At 38.4% G+C, this 22,394-nt stretch overlaps 1 protein-coding gene across 1 annotated transcript in view; it reads left to right on the plus strand.

Moving 5' to 3' along the window:
• Positions 1 to 22,394, plus strand: part of LOC104451161 (patatin-like protein 2) — a 33,991-nt gene that overhangs the window by 9,301 nt on the left and 2,296 nt on the right. Inside the window, 2 exon segments of the mRNA XM_039315713.1 lie at positions 83 to 150; positions 152 to 247. Of these exon segments, the coding sequence (XP_039171647.1) occupies positions 83 to 150; positions 152 to 247 (164 nt within the window).

Raw genomic sequence — 22,394 nt, forward strand, 5'->3', positions numbered from 1 at the left:
TTTGATATTAATCGAGTTACTATAAGATAAGTATCCGAAAAATGCGCTAACTTTTTTTCTCGTTTTCTTTTTGCAAATGCAGGATGATACATTAACCGGGAAAGATTCATTTGCCGACATCGCTACGAAGGAGAACTTGGAGAATCTTGTGTGGATTGATGAAGAAGCCCGTCTCAAGGGTAAACCTTGAAACGGGGTTATCCGAACCGATCACCGAAGGAACCACCAATGCTGACGCTCTAAAGAGGTGCTCGAACACGTCCATTCATGACAATCAATGAATTAAATTATGATCAATGTTGCATCTACGAGTACGTAAACTTAACTCTATATCTCTGACGCAGGTTTGCTAAAAAACTCTCTGAGGAAAGAAGATTTCGAGAGTCTCGATCTCCCAACACCAATAAAAGCTCACACTAATGAAGACTTCCCTTCAATGTCATTTCCTTAATTCTTCTATTCATTTATATAATTGGTGATTGTCTGCAAAATATTCAGTTGCCTTGCCTATGTAGTACGGATCATTAAACAAAATAAATGGGTTTCTATGTGTCTTTACCGAGTACTTTGCGACATCGTATCAGCATTGGATGCAAAAGTTCTGTTTTAGATGATTGTTGTGCCGCTACATGAAAAGACAGAGTAAACATACGAGAGACATGAATTTCTCCATGCTAATAAGTCTCAATAATTGCTGATAAGTGTTAAAAATTGAAATAAAACTGATTGGCAATTTTTTTTTTCCAGATAACTTGTTGGTATCCTACCAAAACTCTCGAGAAATTACCAACTTTTTTTCCTATAATTTGCTTAGCAAAGTTTTTTACTAACGGTTGACGCCTAAATTATTTGTTTTTAATTAGGTTATTTTATTTTATTTAAAAAAAGATTTTATTTTATTTTATTTTGTCTGTTTCAGAAAAAACGAAAAAACAGAAAAAAGTGGAAAAGTCCTCGCATGGGCCCGTAAGGCCCATTTCCGCCTCGGCCCGGCCTCACCAGGTCATCTCCTTCCTCGCGCCTCTGCAGCGCACGCGTAGGGGGCGCGATGAAGGGGAAGGGAGTGGACAAATAGCGATGGCGCACGTGAAGCAGGGGGGTGGTTGGTGTTGGATGGGACGTCGGTTCGGCCGGCGAGGGTTGTGGCAGCCGCTGGTTGAGCTCTGTTGTCCAGTTGCCCCTCGGCCTATAAATAGGCCCTCATTTCCGTAGTCGGACACAGGCAGAGGGAGGCACGAACAGAGAGAGAGCCGGCGAAGGGTTGAGGACTGCAGATCCTCGAAACCTCCCAACTGAGAGACTTCAGAAAGGGGGGCCAAGGACAAGTAGGCCGAGATCTAGGTCTCGCCGGAGGGAGGAGTAGAGAGAGAGAGAGAGAGAGAGAGAGATGCCATAGAAGTAGAGATTCGCGGGGGTCTCGCTGTCATCGCCGTCCTCATCGCGCCATTGTCACGAGCAGGTATCGCGCCGTCACCGTCGCCGTCGCACCTCCCTCTCCTCGGTCCAGTCATCGCCGCCGTCGCCGCCGTCATCGCTGTTGTCGCCGCTGCACCTCCTCGGCGCCTCGATTTGGAAACCCTAGGGTTCCCGATTTTCCGGGTCATGATCTCGGGTTGTCGGGTCGGACCCGGATCGGGAACCGGGTAGGGATTCCGTAAATCCCGAGGGCGGCGGAGGTCGGGTTGCGAGTCGGGTCGGATCCGGGTAGGATTTTCGCAGGGGAGCTGGGTCGTGAGTCGGGCCGTGGGGCCGGGTTGTCGGGTCGGGCTGGGTGTCCCTAAACACCCGGCCACGACGCCTTTTCATTTAAAGTAAAAAATAAAAAGAAAAAAGATCTGAGTCGGGCCCGTCCGCGTGCGGCTCGCCGGCTTGGTCGAGACCCAACTCGCGGTTCCGACCCGGTTCAGTTTTTATAATATTTTTAAATAAATAATAAATAATAAATAATTTATTTCAAAAAAATAAAAAATAATTTATTTTAGAAAAATATTATAAAACGTTTTAATTTCCGAAAATTGAAAAATATTTAAAAATGTTGAAAAATGTTTTATTTTCTAAAAAATCGAGAAAAATAAAAAATAATTTATTTTCCAAAAATATTTTGAAAAATATTAAAAATATTTTATTTTCCGAAAAATCAAAAAAATAAAAAATATTCCATATTGTCCAAAAATGCCAAAAACCCAAAAAAAAAGCCAAAAATTCATGAAAAAGCCAAAAAAATTCAGAAAAAAAAAGCCAAAAGACTTGTATTTTTCCAAAAATACCAAAAAATCCCTTTTATGTCCAAAAATTAGAAAAAGACTCAAAAATGTTTTTCCTCCCAAAATGCATGGAAAATCCCTCGAACATCCAAAAAACCTCAAGGTTTAAACAAGATTAGGTACCGAAAGGGCATTAGTGATTAACTAGTGTAATCAAGTCCCCGATCCTAATTTTTCTGGTTGCGCAGGAGTGAGTATTTCTCCCGATACTTCACTTGGGTTTCTAATCAACCCACCCCAAATCGATTAGTGGCGACTCGATTTTAAAAATTGATTTACAGGTTAAAAACTTGAACCATTAAGTCATGAATTGGTGGACTTGGGAGAGTCTAGGCTTAATAATTTCAGTCAAGCCATTAGCCTCCTTAGGCGCTCGTACCCGATCGCGACACTAACTTACGAATTTTTATTTGGAACTAATCAAAGCTTCAAATTACTAACTCTTATATCAATTATCAACCAATAGAGTGATTTACATCGTGACCTTCCCAAAGGTGAACCACCTAGGAAAAGCTAATGAATTACTAAGATGATGCTTGGCTTGGACTCTCTTAACCCCTATCAATTGCAACTTGGTACTTGATTCAACATGCAATTTATTTTACCTTTTAGAGCCATCACTAATCTATCATAGGTCGATTAGAAAACCAAGTAAAAAAAGTGAGAGTACATTTTACTTCCGCAAACTAGATATTAATAAATACAAGAACTTTGTTTTTTGGTCAAAATAACTACGAAAATTTGATTACACTAGATTAATCTAATGTCATTTCACAATTTTTTTTTCTTTATTTCAAAACTGTTTTGCAAGTAGTCCTTGCCAATTTTAATCTCAATCCTCTAACATACAACGAATGATCTCTTGAGTATGCAATCAACAATGAAAAATTTAATAATCAAAATAGAAAATAAATTAGTGGAAAGATTAAAAAATCTAAAATGCATGAGAAAACAGAGATGGATCCTTTATTCATCATCTATCGGATAGCTATCGACACTTAAATTTCTACCCAAATATCATTTCTGAAAAATGGGAAATTGTTCTTCCACAAAATTTTTTTGGGTCAAATTATTGCATATAGATTACCTAAGCATTTAGTATAGTTTTTAAATGAATTTATTTTTCTTTTTTTTTTAAAAAGGGAAAAGAAAAGAAGAAGAGAAAGTTGGAGTTGAGGATCTATGTGTGACTAACCAAGCCTTGAGGGATCAAATTGCAATTGAAACAATAAATGAGGGGCCAAAATGCAAATTTCAAAAGCTGAGGGACCAATTTGTAAATTTTACAAAATTCATCCCAAACCCTTAAATCATCATTTTTATCATTTTCCTCCTAATTAATCTTGAAATTGAACTTGGTCTAGGTCAAATTGATCAAATTGGGTCAAAAGGAACAAATTGCATTAAATTAGACATTCTTTAGCAAGACGGTGGACACCTTTGAGGGACGTTTCACAAAATTGGGAAAAAAGAATGGTAAAGTATGGTCGGGGGCTCAAAGAACACTATCTTGCTAATTAACAAAAAATGGCAGCCAAATTGATGGGTTAAGGCACTCAAACTAGCTGCAAAAACCAGTCCATAATTCAGTTTCAATTCAGAGTTGCTGAGTGAGCCACATTACAACCCCACCATATCCAACTCAATTGTCTAATCATCCCGATCTTTGTTTGAGACCATCATTAGGAGTGCAGATGGACAAAAATTGGGCCAAGGATAAACTGTTAGAGGCACATGAAAATCTCATCCAAATTTGCTCACTCAACAGTTGCAAAAGTTTCAAAATTTGATTGAAGTCAGAGAGTTAGTGAAGGAGCTTAGTTGAAAAGCTTGGTAGGTGGGCAAGGACCAATCAAAAGATCATTTAATCTAGTAGATAAGATCTCTTAATGAGACTCTTTTTGGATATAAAATTTTGGAGAGAAGAGACAAAGATAGAGCTCACGGTCGTTCTAAAAAACATACCTCTGCAAGCTTGACCCTTGGAGAGAAAAATGAAATTTTCACAAATTTTCATTCAAAATGAGTCAAAACCTTCAACTAAAGAATGAAATTTCAGTCAAAGATCTTTCCAATCATTGGTCACACATTTCAAATGGAGATAAAAAAAAAGGCCTCCTATAGTCACCTAAAAAAAAATGAAATACCCTCTTGGCGAGCAAGGGAAGTCTAAATTTTTTTTCCTAGTGCTGAGCCCAATCGGTTACGAGTGAGGAAAAGTAAGCGTTTTTTTAGAAAAAGGAGGGACATATGAGGAAAGCCATGATTGTAACATAAACTATGATATATATAGTTGGGTATTTTGTCAAATTGGTTGATGGAAGAGCTCCTGGAGTCTAGTTTTGGAGACCAACAAAAGCCTTCATAGTCGGTTCTTTCTTTGCAAATCTCATTTTTCGGTTTGAAGGAGCCAAATTCTAGACACCTTTAGAAGATAATTTCTTGGTTTCCTCGGCTAATAGCCACATGAAAAAAAAAATTAGGAAGAAAGGTGAGGATCCTAGATATATTTTTGTTAACGTCCAAACATGCGTAGATCATCAAAAATTAAGAGGAAAACCGACTTAGAAATCTGATTTTTGGGGCTGGAATTTTTCTCTAATGTTAAACCTTCTTCAAGAGCCTTGCATTTTTTACTTGCTATTCCCCTTCGCATGTGTGTTTTTTTTTCATGTGCTTGATGAATATTATATGAAATAACAAATGATGCTGAGATTAGCTTGGTTTGGTATTTAAATCCCTATGTGAACCGTGAGGTCATTTAGAATTTGAGCCAAAAACCAAGCTAAGGGCCATGTGTGTATGCTTCTTGAAGAGGTTGTTTCGATGTTCCTAGTTGATAATTTTCCAATATTTGTGTTGCATTTAAAAGTAAATGTTACCCAATTTCATTTTGATCAAATCCGTAGATCTCGCATGTGATAAGTGTTGGGGCTTGAATCTAGACATTCAACTTATTTGCTTGACATGGGTTCTGTAAATGCTAGTACGAGCACCTAGAAGGGATGAATAGGTGCAAAAATAAATTTTTGAGAGATATAGAGTAAAACTTTACTTTTAACCTGAGTCTATTTGACAGAAGACTTTAAAAAGAAAAGAGACTCTAATAATTAAATAAGAACACAAGGTTTATAGTGATTCGGCTTATTCCAAGCCTACGTCTACTCTCTCGCACTAACAGCCCATCGGCTGGATTTCATTATGAATCAAAAGAGTCGTTACAATGTCACGTCCTTGATTCCACAGTATAGAGACTTTGTTACACTTCCTTAAGGTCTCACAAATGTATAAACTCTCTTTTGAGTACAAGTTTACGCTCAACAATTGAATTGGCAAAGAACGAGGAGCTTTAGACTTTGAAATTTATCTATCGTGCACACACTCGAATAACTAGAGCGTCTTCCTTATATACTCCTCCATGCCTTCATAACCGTTGGCACTTTCAAAAGGAGTTCTTACAATCTACCCGTTGGACATAATCAATTAGGGAGATCTCGACTTATTTAAGGAATATGACGATAGCCCACCAATCCTGCTCGCCCATACAATCAGGATCTAGGTTTCTATAAGTAGAACCTTCCAAGTATGTTTCGCCATTCAACAGATCCAAATTATCCGAATTAAATTCAAGAATAATAGATTCCGAGATGTTATCTCTAGTTGTGAGATCTTCTTTAGTCGAATGAATCAAATCCTTAAAGAAATACTTGAATCTAGATAAGACTTCTTCGACGGTCTAGAAACTGTCAATGAGGGCAAACTTTGGGTCTTGAGTCTGGCGGTCTTCAAACTTTGACGAAAGAGTTTGCAAGTCTTCAGACTAGACTGATGGAAACGTTTTGTCAGTTTCAAAACAAATACGAAAGTTTTCTCCAACAATCTCCCACTTTTTGATGGTGACAAAACTTTCTTGCAGATTTGGATATTTTTGACCTGCAAGATAATACTCAAGCAAACAAGAATATTTCACAAAAGATAAAAGGATTAGTAAAGATAGTATTAAATCTACATCCACAGGAGATAAGTTAGTCCTGTAAAAACAACTATCTTTGCCATAAATTCCAACAACGCTTAAGATACGACAAGCATTAAACGATCAAACAATCCAAATCCAAACCAGCCATAACCAAACAACCAAACAAAAGTAAAGTCAATCAAAAGTCAAATCAAACAAGAGTCAAATCTCAAATCTGCACTCCATCTCCCCTTTTTTGTCAGCATTAAAAATGTAGAGATGAAGGGCCTGTTTGGCAATGTGCAAAACAGTGTCTGATTCTGAATTTTTCTTCCCAGAATCAGTTTGGGACGAGAATCGCGTTTGGTAAAATTTTTGTTCCCCGGAACAAATTTGTTCCCGGGAATAGATTGCGAAGAGAATTGAGAGAAAAAGAAATGTGATTCTCCGCCCGAGAATCAAAAAAAGAATCAAAACAGTAAAAGTCTTCTTCTTCCCTTCCGACATCCCGCGATTACTGTCCACCGCCACTTGTCACCCGCCCTTGCTGGTTGCCGGAGGCTCGCCAGGCCAGGGCGAGGTTCGGCAAGATTGCCAGAGGCAAGCCTAGCCACCGACGACGTTGGCCTCGCCCAGCCCCAGTGAGGTCGGCTTGACCATCGGCGGGGTTGGGCGAGCCTCGCCAGATCGAGCAAGGCCGAGCCTCGTCGATGGCCAGGCAAGCTTGCCCAGCCCCGCCGGTGGCTAGGCCGGCCTTGCCCAACCCCGGCGAGGCCGGCCTAGCCATCGGTGAGGCTTGGCCTCACTAGATTTGGGGAGGCCGAGAGCCTTGGCGGGGCTGGGCGAGCCTCGCCGAGGGCTAAGGATGCTTCGGTGAGCGTCGCCAGCCCTCGTCCGGCCGGTCGCCGGATCGGGACCGGCCAAATGAAGAAGAAGAAGAAGAATAGGAGAAAAGGGAAAAAAAAACAAGAAAAGAAAAAAAGGAAGAAAGGAAAAAGAAAAGGAAAAAGTAAAAAAAATATTTAAAAGTATTTAAAAATTATTTAAAAATTTAAAGAAATTAATTTGGAACAGAATCAATTAGCACGGTATCAAACACAATTCTATTCCAGAATAAAAAATTTTGGACTGTTACCAAACGTGTGTTTTTACTCAGAATCAGTTCTCGGGAACTGAATAAAAAATAATCATTTCTAGTCAGAATCAGCTCCCAAGAATAGAATTGTTACCAAACGCGCCCGAAAAGAGAATGGAAGAAAATTAAGATTGCTTTGGAATGCGAACAAGTTGGAAATCTCCCATCGACTAGACAATCCCTTCCAGCTTTTTCAAATCCTCCTTCGGTTGCGCCACTTCTTCACCCTTGGCAATTGCTTGAATTTGAAGATTAAAATCTTGAACTTGATCATGCAAATAAACTATAGAGGCTTGACTGGCATTCTGCATGTTCTGAACTTTGCATCCCAGGGCATAAATCTAGTCTCGCATCTCCATAAGAACATTAAGCAGTCTTTGAAAGTCTGCTGAGTTGTCAGTCTGAGCACTTGCCTCTACATGATTAGTTTGAGGAGTATTGGCATATGATGGCATTTTAGCATGAGCACCCAGATTTGGCGATGAAACCTCATGACCCTCCTCAAGAAATTGAGAGGCATATATATCTTCTGGATCTACAGGAGAACGGCTAACATCTTCACTAGTAAAAGCAATTGAAGAGGTACCTCTTTTCTTAGCAACTCCCCCTGTTTCATTGCCTTCAAGCGGAGAGAAGTACTCTTCATGCTCTGTCTCTTATTGTTCTCCTCTTCCCTCTTCTTCTGCAGTTCTTTCTTCCTCTACTTTTTTCCTCGTTGATTCCCTCTCTTCACTCCTTTTCTCCGTCTCTTCTATGTCTTGATCCTCTCTCTCTTCTGTCTCTGGAACAGAGTATTGTAGGCTTCTTAATGCAAGAGCTGAAATGGTGACTTCTTCCTCATCTTCTTCATCCTATAAGATGAGTGCTCTTCTTTTCTTGGATGGAGTTGTCATGGGCTCCTTCCCTTTTCATTTTGTAGCCATAGAAACTTGATGAGTCTTAACGGGGGTTTTCTCCTTGAATCGCTCCAAAGCCTTGTTTAGCTCTTTCAGACGCATATTGAAAATGATCTTCAGTCCCACCACCATTTGATCATAGGTTTGTACAAACAGAATTTTGGGAGGCTGAATATTCAAATGCCTAAATAACTTAGTAACAAGTGCTGAGTAAGGAAGTTGGCCCTTGTCTTTCACCATCGATCTATACATGTGAAACATGATAGTGTGGGGGTAGAGAGAACTTCTTGCCAGCATTGATAGCATACATCAGCCTTGCTTCTGAGTTTGAGACGTTAGTCTTCGAAGTCGATTTGGGTCTAAGGCAATTGATCACAATCTTGTGAAGCAAAATATTTGAGGCATTCATCCTCAAGTACGAAATTTGTCCTTTCGCCATTCCATCCCGAAGAAGCTCTATTGTCGCACGACCAACAGACACACTAATTGATTGGAATGCCCCTCTCTCTACTCCAATCACATTAGCCAATGTGTCCATATCAACTACATAGTTCTGATCTCGAATACTGAAAGAGAATTTATTCGCATCCAAGAAACTTAGATTAGAATAGAACGTAGTAAGTTCTGGATGAGCCACTGTTGTTTCAGAATAAAATTGTTCAAGTTGAAGTAAGGTGAATTTCTCTCATAGCTTCACATTCAGAGAATCAAGAAAATCAAAGTCTACACTTCTTAGGTTGATCACCTCTCGCTTTAGCAACTTAGAATAAAGTCGCTCGTGTTCGTCAGAGCGAAACAAATATGTCCTTTTGCTTCAAATATTCGCCGCAACACCCATTCTAGGCTTAAAATGAGTGTACATCTTGTCATCATCATTTCCATCTGGCTGACTAAGACCTCCAACATGTGGATCGCTTGGAATATTTGCAAATGCTCTTTCTGCCGACCCCGCATGAGTAACTCCCAATCATTCCATCGTTCACAAAAAATAGGTTTAATTTCGATACCCTTTCTCTTTCAAAAATTCATCAATAAAGTTCAAGGGAGTACCTCCTTCCTTCAAGGCAGAGTAAAACTTAGAGGTAAAGGCAAGCTTTTGAGTTCTTACAGGTTCTGCATCTTCAATGATTTCTTCCTCTGCTTGATGATGAATATCCTGAGGTCTAGCTTGAGGAGATTGACGCAGTTGAAAATGTTGTGAACTCTGTTGCTGTCTTGGAGATTCTTCTTCCTCGGTGAGGTCAAAATGCCTAGGACCCCCATGCATATGATGTGGTTCCCTGTTCGCAAGCCTTGAAGACTTTCTTTGGAAAGACATTCTCATAGTCTTTGAGAGATTCCAAACTCGTTTCGCAAGAAAGATGAAAACTTTGAGGATTAAACTAGAGAGTAAAAGAGAGAAGATGATGTTCTATGCTTTCTAGGGTTTTGTGAGTAAAGCGAAAGAAAACAAACAGTATATAAAGTAATAGAATCGAAGTATGTGGAACGTCGTAAAAGGAAAACTAGAAAATGTCTTTTAAAAAAAAACTGCCTTTTTTGAAAATAGATAACTATAAAAATAACTCATTTTTCGAAAAGGAATGATTACAAAATTTGGAAAGTTAACATCAATTAATTGCATACTAATAAGCATTCAAACCTTTTCGAGATTTTTATCTAAGAGATAAAAAGGAAATAACTTACAGTCGAAAGACTTGATCTTTTGAGTCTAAGTATCCTTAGACTTTTATCCCTTAAGTTTAAGCTTCTTCAGATTTTAAGATATTAAGTCTGGAACGAATGGACTCAAATTGACTTTTCTCCAGTGGCTTTGTAAAAATGTCCGCTAGTTGATACTTTGAATCAATGAATTGAATCAAGACTTCTCCATTTTGAACATGGTCTCTAATAAAATGATGTCGAATCTCTATATGCTTTATTCTTGAATGAAGAATTGGATTCTTGGTCAGATTAATCGCGCTGGTGTTGTCACATTTGATTTTAGTGCATGAGTCTTTGATTCCAAAGCCTCTTAGCTGTTGTTTTATCCACAGGATTTTAGAACAACAACTTCCAAGAGCCACATACTCTGCTTCTACTGTTGAAAAAGCTATTGTACTTTACTTCCTTGAAAACCAAGATACTGTTCTGTTACCAAGTAATTGACAAGTGCCCGAGGTGCTCTTTCTATCAATTTTGTATCCAACTAGGTCTACATCTGAGTATCCAATGAGAGTAAAGTCTCATTCTTTAGGATACTAGAGACCCAAATTAGAGGTTGTTGCAACATATTTGATGATGCGTTTTGCAGTACTTAAATGAGATTCTTTGGGATCTGATTGAAATCTTGCACAAATATAAACACCAAAAAAAATGTCAGGTCTAGAAGCAATAAGATTAAAAAAAAAAATGAACCAATGATACTCCTATATAGCTTCTAGTCAACTTTCTTTCCTCCTTCATCTTTGTCCAACTTCGAGGAACTTGACTTTGGTATATCAGTCTGTTTGCAATTTTCCAAGTCGAACTTTTTAACAAGTTCTTTAGCATATTTTTCTTAGTGAATGAAAGTTCATTCCTTCAATTGTTTTACTTGAAGTTCGAGAAAGAAGGATAATTCACCCATCATGCTCATTTCAAATTCATCCTGCATAGACTTAGAGAATTTCTTGCACAGATCTTCGTTTAGTGATCCAAAAATAATATTATCAACATAGATTTGAACAAGTAAAAAGTTTTTGTTTTCTCTTTTGATAAAAAAGGTAATGTCTACTTTACCTTTAACAAAGCCATTTTGAATTAAAAACTTACTTAACCTATCATACCAAGCTCGAGGAGCTTGCTTTAAACCATATAGTACCTTTTTCAGTCTGAATACAGAGTCTGGTTTCCTTGGGTTTTCAAAATCGGGAGGTTGTTCCACATAGATTTCCTCTTGGATAAATCCATTTAGAAAAGTGCTTTTGACGTCCATTTGGAATAACCTGAAATTCTTATAACAAGGAAAAGCAAGTAATAATCTAATTTCTTCTAACCTTACTACTGGTGCATAGGTCTCATCATAGTCTATCCCCTCTTTTTGCGTATATCCTTTGGCCATGAGTCTTGCTTTGTTCCTTATGACTTTTCCTTTCTCGTTCATCTTGTTCCTAAAAACCCATTTAGCTCCAATAATAGATTTAGCGTTTGGTTTAGGAGTCAATTCCCAGATATCGTTGATACTGAATTGTCTAAGTTCTTCTTGCATAGCTTCAATCCAGCTTTCATTAGTTAAAGCTTCTTCTATGCTTTTGAGTTCTATTTCATAAATAAGAGCCACAACGCTAAACTTTTCTCGCCTTTTGGATTTTGTACGAATCCCTTCATCAATGTCACCAATAATGAGTTCTATGGGATGACTAGACTTGTGCTTCCAGTTGTTGGTTGGTTTGGCAGACTGTTGATGTTTTTCTTCATTTGATTCTACAAGGATCGTTCGTTGTTGATTTTCTGAAGTTTGAGATGTTTCTAGGGATTTAGAATTTATAGAGTCTGGAGCAAATTCAAATTCTTCAGGTTGAGTCTGGATCGAATGATTTTGAATAAAGTCTTGAAATTTGACATTCATCGATTCCTCCACAAATTGAGTCTTTTTGTTGTATACTCTGTAAGTTTTGCTAGTGGTTGAATATTCAAGGAAGATGCCTTTGTTTGATTTTTCTTCAAACTTACCAATTCGATCATTTGCATTTTTCAATATAAAACATTTGCATCAAAATACATGAAAATAGGAAACAATTGGCTTTTTTCCTTTGAACAACTCATAGGGAGTTTTCTCCATAATAGGCCTTAAGAAGACTCTATTAATAATATAACATGCTGTAGAAACTATTTCAGCCCAAAAACGAGAATACATGTTACTTTCAAGAAAAGTGTTCTAGCCATTTCTTGCAACGATCTATTCTTCCTTTCCACAACTCCATTATGCTTTGGAGTGTATGGTGAGGAGAACACATGTTAGAAGCCAGATTCATCATAGAATTTAGCAAAATCTTGATTTTCAAAACTTACCTCCATGGTCTATCCGTATACTTGAAATAACATACCATTTCTCATTTTGAACTTTCTTAGCAAAATTTATAAAATAAGAAAATGTTTCAGATTTACTTGCTAAGAAATATACCCAAGTAAATCGTGAATAATCATCCACTATTACTAGGCAATATTTCTTACTTCTAATACTCTGGGTTCTGGTTGGTCCAAAGAAATCCATATGCAAGAGTTGCAGCACACGATTAGTGGAAACTTGATTTATTGGTTTGAAAGAATTTCTAAGTTGTTTTCCCAATACACATGGTGTGGATAAATAAGATTTTTGGTATGTCAGGTTGGGTAGTCCACGAACAAGCTTTTTTGCAGAGATCTTGGCTATTTGCTTCATGTGGATGTGGCCAAGTTTTCTATGCTAGAGATTAGCTTCCTCTTGAATTGAAATTAAACATTGAGATTTTTCTGGTTTGATATCCAAGAGATATATATTCCCATGTCTTCGCCCCATGAATGTCTAAGAGGAGTCTTTACTAGTTCCTGAACATATTATTCTTGAAAGTTGATTTTGAAACCCGTGTCGCACAATTGGCTGATACTCAGCAAGTTGTAGTTGATTCATTCCACTAAGGAAACGTTACTGATTGTGAGACTTCCAATTTTTCTAGTTCTGTATCCCACAATTCTGTCTTTGCTATTTCAACCAAAAGAAACTTTTTCACCATTAACTTGCATAAACTTTATGAAACAAATTGAGTCTCCTGTCATATGTCTTGAGCATTCACTATCCAAGTACCATTTAACCTTTTTCTTTATAGTGATCTACATTTAAATAAGAAACTTAAGCTTTCTTTGATACCCATACTTTCTTGGGTCCAATGGAGTTAGTGTAATATACGGTCTTTGCCCAAACCTTCTTAACGAGTTTCCAAACCATATGACATTCTTTCTCAAAATGTTCTGAGCTGTTACACTTAGAACATTTAAGAGCACTATGGCCTATAGGTTTTACAAAGACTTTTTGAAAATGATTTCTATAAAATTCTTTTGTAGGTCTTTGTTTAATTTTTTTCTTTACTTTTGGAAAATCAATTAGAGGGATGGTTTCAGCAGTCATTTCCAAGCCTGATTTGTTAAAGTAAAGTCTTTGTACTGAAAGAATATTTTCTAATTTCTCAGAACCTATAGAAAACCTTTTTGAAATACTTGAAATATCATTTTTCAAAAGTGCATTTTATTTTGAAAGAGAGCCTGCATTTTCTTTCAAAATAATAACACTTTTATCTAAATTTTCGAATTTTTCTTTCCAAACAATCTCCTGTTGCTTCAGTGCAGAATTTTCCCTTTTTAGTTTGGAAATTCTTTTGAGAGAGGTTTTGAGACTAAGACACAGTTCATCAATATATTTAGAAACTTTAGTAGGAATTTTTAAATTACTTACCTCGATTTCACTGTCTAAGTCCGAGTCTGTCTCATAGTTTGAATTTGATTCTGATTGTACCATTAGACAAATATTAGCATAATCATAATCACTCTCTTCACATTCGGTATCACTCCAAGTTTCTGCTTTGAGAGCCTTTATGTATTTCTCAGATTTTCCTTTCTTTTTCTTGATGGGACAATTGGGTCCGATGTGTCCCTTCTTCTTGCCTTCAAAACAAATCACATCTTTATTGGATTCATCATCCTCAGCATATTTATTTTGAAACTTTTAAGAACTTTGTTTCTTCCAATTGAATCTTCTTCCCTTTTTGTTCAGTTTTTTTAATCTTCTTATCATGAGAGCAAGCTCTTTATCGTCCATATCGTCTTCAGAATCTATAACATCAAAATCATCATTAGATTTTAATGGGGATAAGTATACTAATGGTGCCATAAGTTGTGTACGGCGCTCACTTTGGTGCCAAAAGTTTTTGTCGGATCATTTAAGCGCCAAAAAATTTGAAAAATGCTCATTTTGGTGCCAACGCCGATCTGATCTGCCGGAAATCTGACATGGCCTTTTTTCATTAATTTCTTATGCTGATGTGCCTCATCGGAGTTTCCATTAGATCACTTAGGCCTTCAAACGACGTCGTTTTGTGTCTTTCCCCCAAATTCAAAACCCTAAATCCCTAAACGACGTTGTTTTGTGTCGTCTTCTTCCCCGAGCATATTCGTCTTCTTCCCCAAACAGATTTAGCAACACCAATAGCACTAAACCAACAACACCAGCAACAGAGAACCAGCAACACCAATAATTTTCTAGAAAAGAAACCACACATTCACCTCCGCCCTCCCCCAGTAGTTTTCCCCCATTTTCAATCATCTTATCGACCTTTCAAATCCCTGAATCTTAGCCTCACCACTGCCTTTTCCCAAGAAATATCGTTAGGTGTAGGGGAAACACGAGCTCGAAGAATCCCTAGAAGCACAAGCAATCGGGCCAATGGTAGCCGCGAAGATCTGGAATGCCACGGAGGTTGTCGACGAAGCCAGCTGCTACGAAGGCGGCGGCCGTGGCCCCACCATCCCCTTCTCCGCCCTTATCGTTGACACCTCTCTCTTTCTTGAGATTTTCTGTTCGTTTTTTTCTCTTTCTTTCTTTTGTCTTGTTGTGGCAAGCAACTACAATGGAGGTTGAGGGATGGCGGCTGAGCGACAGTGGCCGAGGGACAGCGGCCAAGTGACGGTGGCTGAGGGATGGCGGCCGAGCAATGGTGGACGAGCAATGGCGGACAAAAAAACCCTAATTTCAATCTCCAAAGAAGATTAACAAAACAACGTCGTTTTTGTGAGGCTATCCACGTGGGACGGAAAAACGACGTCGTTTTCTTAAGGAAGACGGAAAACGATGTCGTTTAAAAGGCTTCTCGATTTTTTTTTAAAAATATAAAAGCCATGTAATCATTTTGGCCGGAATCTATCGTCAGTGGCACCAAAGTGATCATTTTTCCTCCGATTTGGCACTTAAGTGATCCAACGGAAACTTTTGGCACCAAAGTGAGTACCGTACACAACTTATGGCACCATTAGTGTACTTATCCCGATTTTAATGCAATAGTGGGATCTTCATCTTCATTGATTTGCTCCACTTCATAAGACTGAAGAGTGCCATCCAATTCATCAATAGAGAGTGGCATGATCCTTTGTGTCTCCCTTATTGAGGTCTTTACGTGATTCCAATCTTTGAAAAGTCCACGCAATAATTTGTTAACTTTCATGGGTCCAGAGATTGGTTGACATTGATACTCAAGACCATTCACGATTTCTATAAAATGACTAAACATGTCAGTGATAGATTCTCTTGATTTCATCTTGAATGCTTCATATTGACCGAGCAGAACATTGATTCTGGTTTCTTTCACTCAATTGTTTTCTTTATAGGTGATGTGTAGTCTATCCCAGACTTCTTTAACTGTTTCACAATAAAATATTCTATTACATTCAGTATGAGATAATGCACAATATAAATAATAAGTTGCTTTTGCATCAAGAGCTTGTCTCTTGGTTATCTCTTCTTGAGTTATTTTGCTGGGCTCAACAGCTTCTTTTTCCCTTTCTGAGACTGTTGTAGTTTTAGGAATCATTCCTTTATCTACCATATCCCATTCAAGAGGGTCTTTCGATCTTAGAAATATCTTCATCTTGTTTTTCCATATACTGTATTCCTTCCCATCAAAGTAAGGCGGTCTAGTGTTGCTTTGCCCTTCAACTAAACCTAGAGCCAACATACTAGCCATGGATCTTTAAATCTGAAGTAAAAATACTTCAATTTAAATGAGTACACAGGCTTTGATACCAATTGTAAATGCTAGTACGAGCACCTAGAGCCAACATACTAGGCATGGATCGTTAAATCTGAAGTAAAAATACTTCAATTTAAATGAGTACACAGGCTCTGATACCAATTGTAAATGCTAGTACGAGCACCTAGAGGGGGTGAATATGTGCGAAAATAAAATTTTGAGAGGTATAGAGTAAAACTTTACTTTTAACCTAAGTCTGTTTGACAGAAGACTTTAAAGAAAAAAAAGAGACTCTAACAATTAAATAAAGTTACGAGCAAAGTAAATGAGTTTAGGGAAGAGAATAAGAACACAAGGTATATAGTGGTTCGGCTTATTCCAAGCCTACGTCCACTCTCCCACATTGACAGCCCATCGGCTGGATTTCACTATGAATCAAAAGTGTTGTTACAGTATCATGTCCTTGATTCCATAGTGTAGAGATTTTGCTATACTTCCTCAAGGTCTCACAAATATATAAACTCTCTTTTGAGTACAAGTTTACGCTTAACAATTGAATTGGCAAAGAACAAGGAGTTTCAGACTTTGAAATTTATCTATCGTGCACACACTCGAATAACTAGAGCGTCTTCCTTATAGACTCCTTTATGCCTTCATAACCGTTGGCACTTTCCAAATGAGTTCTTCCAATCTACCCGTTCGACAGAATCAATTAGGGAAATCTCGAGTTATTTAAGGAATATGACGATAGCCCACCAATCATGCTCGCCCATACAATCAAGATTTAGGTTTTCATAAGTAGAACCTTCCAAGTATGTTTCGACATTCAATGTATCCAAATTACCCAAATCAAATTCAAGAATAATAGATTCCGAGATGCTATCTCTAGCAATGAGATCTTCTTTAGTCGATCGAATCAAATCCTTAAAGAAATACTTGAATCTGGATAAGACTTCTTCAACGGTCTGGAAACTGTCAATGAGGGCAAACTTTGAGTCTTGAGTTTGGTGGTCTAGCGGTCTTCAGATTTTGACGAAAGAGTATGCAAGTCTTCAGACTAGACTAATGGAAATGTTTTGTCAGTTTTAAAACAAATACGGAAGTTTTCTCCAACAATCTCCCATTTTTTATGGTGACAAAACTTTCCTACAGATTTGAATATTTTTTATCTGCAAGACAATACTCAAGCAAACAAGAATATCTTACAACAGATAAATGGATTAGTAAAGATAGTATTAAATCTGCATCCACAGGAAATAAGTTAGTCATGTAAAAACAACTATCTTTGCCATGAATACCAACAGCGCTTAAGATACCGCAAGCATTAAATGATCAAACAATTCAAATCCAAACCAGTCACAACCAAACAACCAAATAAAAGTAAAGTCAATTAAAAGTCAAATCAAACAAGAGTCAAATCTCAAATCTGCACTCCATCTCCCCCTTTTTGTGAGCATTAAAAAGGTAGAGACAAAAAGAGAATGGAAGAAAATTAAGATTGCTTTTGAACGCGAACAAGTTGGAAATCTCCCATCGATTGGACAATCCCTTCCAGCTTTTTCAAATCCTTCTTTAGTTGCGCCACTTCTTCACCCTTGGCAGTTGCTTGAATTTGAAGATTAAGGGCCTGAATTTGATCATTCAAAGAAACTGAAGAGGCTTGACTGGCATTCTGCATGTTTTGAACTTTGCATCTCAAGGCATAAATCTAGCCTTGCATCTCCATAAGAACATCAAGCAGTCTTCGAAAGTTTGTTGAGTTGTCAGTTTGAGCGCTTGCCTCTGCATGATCAGTTTGAGGAGTATTGGCAGATGATGGCATTTCAGCATGAACATCCAAATTTGGTGATGAAACCTCATGACCTTCCTCAGGAATTTGAGAGGCATATACATCTTCTAGATCTATAGGAGAACGGTTAACATCTTCACTAGTAAAAACAATTGAAGAGGCACCTCTTTTCTCAGCAACTCCCCCTATTTTATTGCCTTCAGGCGGAGAGAAGTACTCTTCATGCTCTGTCTCTTCTTGTTCTCCTCTGCCCTCTTCTTTTGCAGTTCTTTCTTCCTTTGCTTCTTTCGTCATAGATTCCCTCTCTTCACTCCTTTTCTTTGTCTCTTCTCTATCTTGATCCTCTCTCTCTTCTGTCTTTGGAATAGAGCGTTGTAGGCTTCTTAATGCAAGAGCTGAAATTGTGACTTTTTCCTCATCTTCTTCATCCTACAAGATGAGTGCTCTTCTTTTCTTGGATGGAGTTGTTATGGGCTCCTTCCCTTTTCGTTTTGCAGCCATAGAAACTTGTTGAGTCTCGACGAGGATTTTTTCCTTAAATCACTCCAAAGCCTTGTTCAGCTCTTTCAGACACATTTTGGAAATCATCTTCAGTCCCACCACCATTTGATCACAGGTTTGTACACACAGAATCTTTGGAAGCTGAATCTTCAAATGTCTGAATAACTTAGTAACAAGTGCTGAGTAAGGAAGTTGGCCCTTGTCTTTCACCATCAATCTATACATGTGAAACATGATAGTGTGGGGGTAGAGAAAACTTCTTGCCAGTGTTGTTAGCATACATCAGCCTTGCTTCTGAGTTTGAGACGTCAGTTTTCGAAGTCGATTTGGGTCTAAGGCAATTGATCATGATCTTGTGAAACAAAATATTTGAGACATTCATCCTCAAGTATGAAATTTGTCCTTCCGCCATTCCATCCTGAACAAGCTCTACCGTCGCATGACCAACAGACACACTAATTGATTGGAATGCCCCTCTCTCTACTCCAATCACATTAGCCAATGTGTCCATATCAACTACATTGTCCTGATCTCAAATGGTGTAATCCTTCTGTTAACATCGTCAACATGTGTAATAGAAAATGGTGACGTGGCATTTTTTAATTAATTTATTTTTCCTACATGGCATTTTTTAATTACGTTTTGCTTTAAATTTCAAATAATAGTAAACAAAAAGGAAAAACATTTAAAGAAAGAAAAATGAAAAAAAAAGTACAAGATCATGGCTGGAGGTTGCCACGACCACCTATCGTCGAAGGGTGGCTAGCCATTGACAACCTTGAGTGAGGGCCAACATCGCCTAGCCGAGCCTCATTGGCCCTAGGAAAGGGCCGACGACCCTTGTTATGCTTAAGCAAGGCTCCCCCAAATTTGGGCGAGCCACACTAACCCCAACCAAGGTCTCATCCAGATATGGGCAAGCCTTACTAACCTTGCTTGGGCTAGTAATAGCCTTGCTTGGGCTGACAAGGGCCACCCCTACTTCGTTGCCTGGGGCCAGCAACCTTTGCCGATCCCTCCAGCGATGGGCGACAATGGTAGCCTCTAGCCACAATCTTGCAGTTTTTTTTTCCTATTTCCAACCTTGCGAGCTAGGCCCGCTTTAGAGAAGATTGTTCCCCCTCTTGTCCCCGTCAATTTACACTAATTGGATCGCCAAACAAGTGGGTTTTACTCAGTAAACCTTGCTTAGTAGGCTAATGATGCTTAAGTGTTATTTAGATTTAATTAAGTGTGATTAGGTGGATAGATTAGAGTATAGCAATTAAATTAGTACCTTATCAATGCATGTTAGGCAAATGGTTAGTACATTTAGCGAGTAGACGTGCTTTATTATTTATTGAACGAACCTTGGAATTTTTCCGGATCCGTTTCGGCGTCCAATTAGGCATTATGGGCCTAAGTTAGATTTATTGGCATTTATTTAATATTTTATGTAATTATTTAATAAGTTATTTATTTTCCAGAAATTAGGTTGGGATAGCCGATGATCGGAATTTTATGCTGGTTATTGTGGTGCAATCTATTTATTTATTTGAGCTCTAATTTGTGCTTAATTAAATTAATTGTGATATTAATAAATTAATTAATTTCAGTAATTGATTAGAAAATAACTGAGCGTCGGTTTACAATACTAAAAATATTTTTGTGGACCATATAAAATGGTGAGATTTGTGGAAGTGAAATTATTATATTTTGGCGAAAGCCGATCGTGTACCCACACACGGCTATTTTTATTAGAGATGATAAAAATTGGTGAAATGATTAAATGGTCAAGATAGTATACTATATCATCCTACGGGCTCTGATATACCAAGTTAGCGAGAGTAGTATACTGATGTACTATATCAGCCTGTGGACAATAAGTCAGCTTAGTGCAAGCAGTACACTTTATCAGTTTAGAGTGAGCATCATGAGTATACTATATCAGCCTTCGGGTAATATGTCAGCTTAGCGAGAGCAGTATACCTTAACCCTATCAGCTTAATGCGAGTTATACCATCTATTTATCTGCTTAGAGTAAGCAATCTTGATATGGTTGGACTTTATAGATAGTATTGATTGAATTGACCATGGGATGGTCCAATGACATGTAAACGACTAAGTTGATTGATCGATGATTTGATCTGAGTTCTAAATTGACATGATGACGTGATTCAATGATTGTATAAATTGATTGATTGATGTGATTTGAGGCATCTGTAAATGATATTGATTTGCAGGATAGAATTGAGGCCAAAGTAAGTCCTCTGACTCGTGTTGTGCTTAAGCATCCCTTAGGGCGTATTTCCTTCCTAGTCAAGTCTTAGGGGGTTAAATTTACTAAGAAATCATCTCATTGGATTTTGTATAACCATTTTCAAGTCCTTAGATGGTGTTGGTGAATGACCGGAAGCCCCGGAATCTAGGAAGGTGGAGACTGAAGAATCGGAGAACCGGTTTGACTAGTGGGTTATAGGACAGTTCTCTTTTTGTTGAGCCTATGTTTTGTAAACAGCCTGATGTTGTAAATAAACCTGGTTGTTTATAAGAGGTTTGTTTTGGTTTGAAAAATTGAGGCCCTACTTTCCTATCCCATTGTGTTATTGTTTGTGGATTACTTATCTGCTTCCGAATGCATATTAAAAAGAAAGGGTCAGCGATGCGCCTTAGGACGTTGCTTTTTAATTGACCACAGAGGGATGGGCACACGCTTGGAGGATTGGCGCGTGACATATGAAGCTTGTAATCCAGAGACTAATGAAGAGGCTCTTAAAAGGTATCCAATTGTAAGTTATGTGACATCCTAGATTTTCAATCCTATTTTCTACCGAATAAATTAGGCATTTCATTTACGCGTCTATATGACTATAAGAGCTGATCACTCTTGAGATAACTAGACTATCTGGGGAAGCCATTAATGATTTTAAGGCTAATAGACTTGAGGATTCGACTAGGAATCGGCTAGTCGACTGTGTTCATCTGTCGAGATCGTTACAACACAAACATAAATTGATTAGAAATCAAAGATAGGTCGGTTCGACTAAGATGTGTGGCCGATCGTGAGTGACTCCACTAAATTGGAAAATTCTCGTTGACCAGCACTAATTTGATTTTCTTGTCGTTTTGGTACCTTGTGTCCGTATTTAAATCATTGGAATTTTCACGACAACTGAGAGTCGCCAATGTGTCAAGTAGATTCATTGTGGCTCAAAGAAAATTAACCACAAGTCATTTGCCCTAAAAAGTTTTGAAAACTATTCGGTAGCCTAGGCTACGCTAAAAATGCGTCGAATGGAAATTAACCATCAATTTGAGTATGATTTCATAAATTGAAGATTCTGTCATGTCACAATAAATTCTAGAAACGTCGACTCAGTCTCAGAAGATTTTTCTGACAACCGAGACTTTTTGGGAAAAAGACGGCTTAGGGCCGTTTTTGTATAGAAAAGGCCAGGGATTAATTTTGATTACAAAATTGAGATGCAAGACAGTTTATTGGGTGAGAAAAATTATCGATTGAAGCATTGTGAGGTCAATTGATTTTATGGAGGCTAAATGGGATTTATTTGAGAAGGAATGAGAGACCAATTGAGGCCATCTCTTGCAAAATTCGTAGCTCCCCCTTCCCCCTAGCATTTTGGACCATCTCATGAGTTGTTGGGCATGTATCTGTGGCTCATTTGCAGCCATGGGTTGTTGGCTTCATGGACAAGCAAAGAGGGGGAACAACTTGGTGGAAAAGTTGGCCAAAGGATCCCACCAAGGCCAAGCTTGTTCCACACACCTCCATCTCTCCCTCATCTCTATCCTCTCCCCCTCCCTCTCTCATTTCCACCTTCCAAGACTCTCTCTCTCTCCCTCCAAGCCGTGCAATGCCACTAGCAACTGGAGAAGAAACTGGAGCCACCTGTTGCCGCCTCACATTGCCATGCCATCACTCTGCCTCCACCCACGCCTGCCCGTGTGCCATCACCCTTTAACCGTCTCCCTCTCGCCTTCCAGCAGCTACTTCGAGTCTGTTGCAGCTCACTCAAGGCTGTCATGAGCTTGTTTGACCCTCGTAAGTCCACCTCTAAGCCTAGTTTGGCCTATTCTATCTTTATCGAGCCTCACCACACTAAATCGAGTTGCTTTCT

The sequence above is a fragment of the Eucalyptus grandis genome, chromosome 6 (genome assembly GCF_016545825.1).
Source record: "Eucalyptus grandis isolate ANBG69807.140 chromosome 6, ASM1654582v1, whole genome shotgun sequence".
Lineage (NCBI taxonomy): Eukaryota > Viridiplantae > Streptophyta > Magnoliopsida > Myrtales > Myrtaceae > Eucalyptus > Eucalyptus grandis.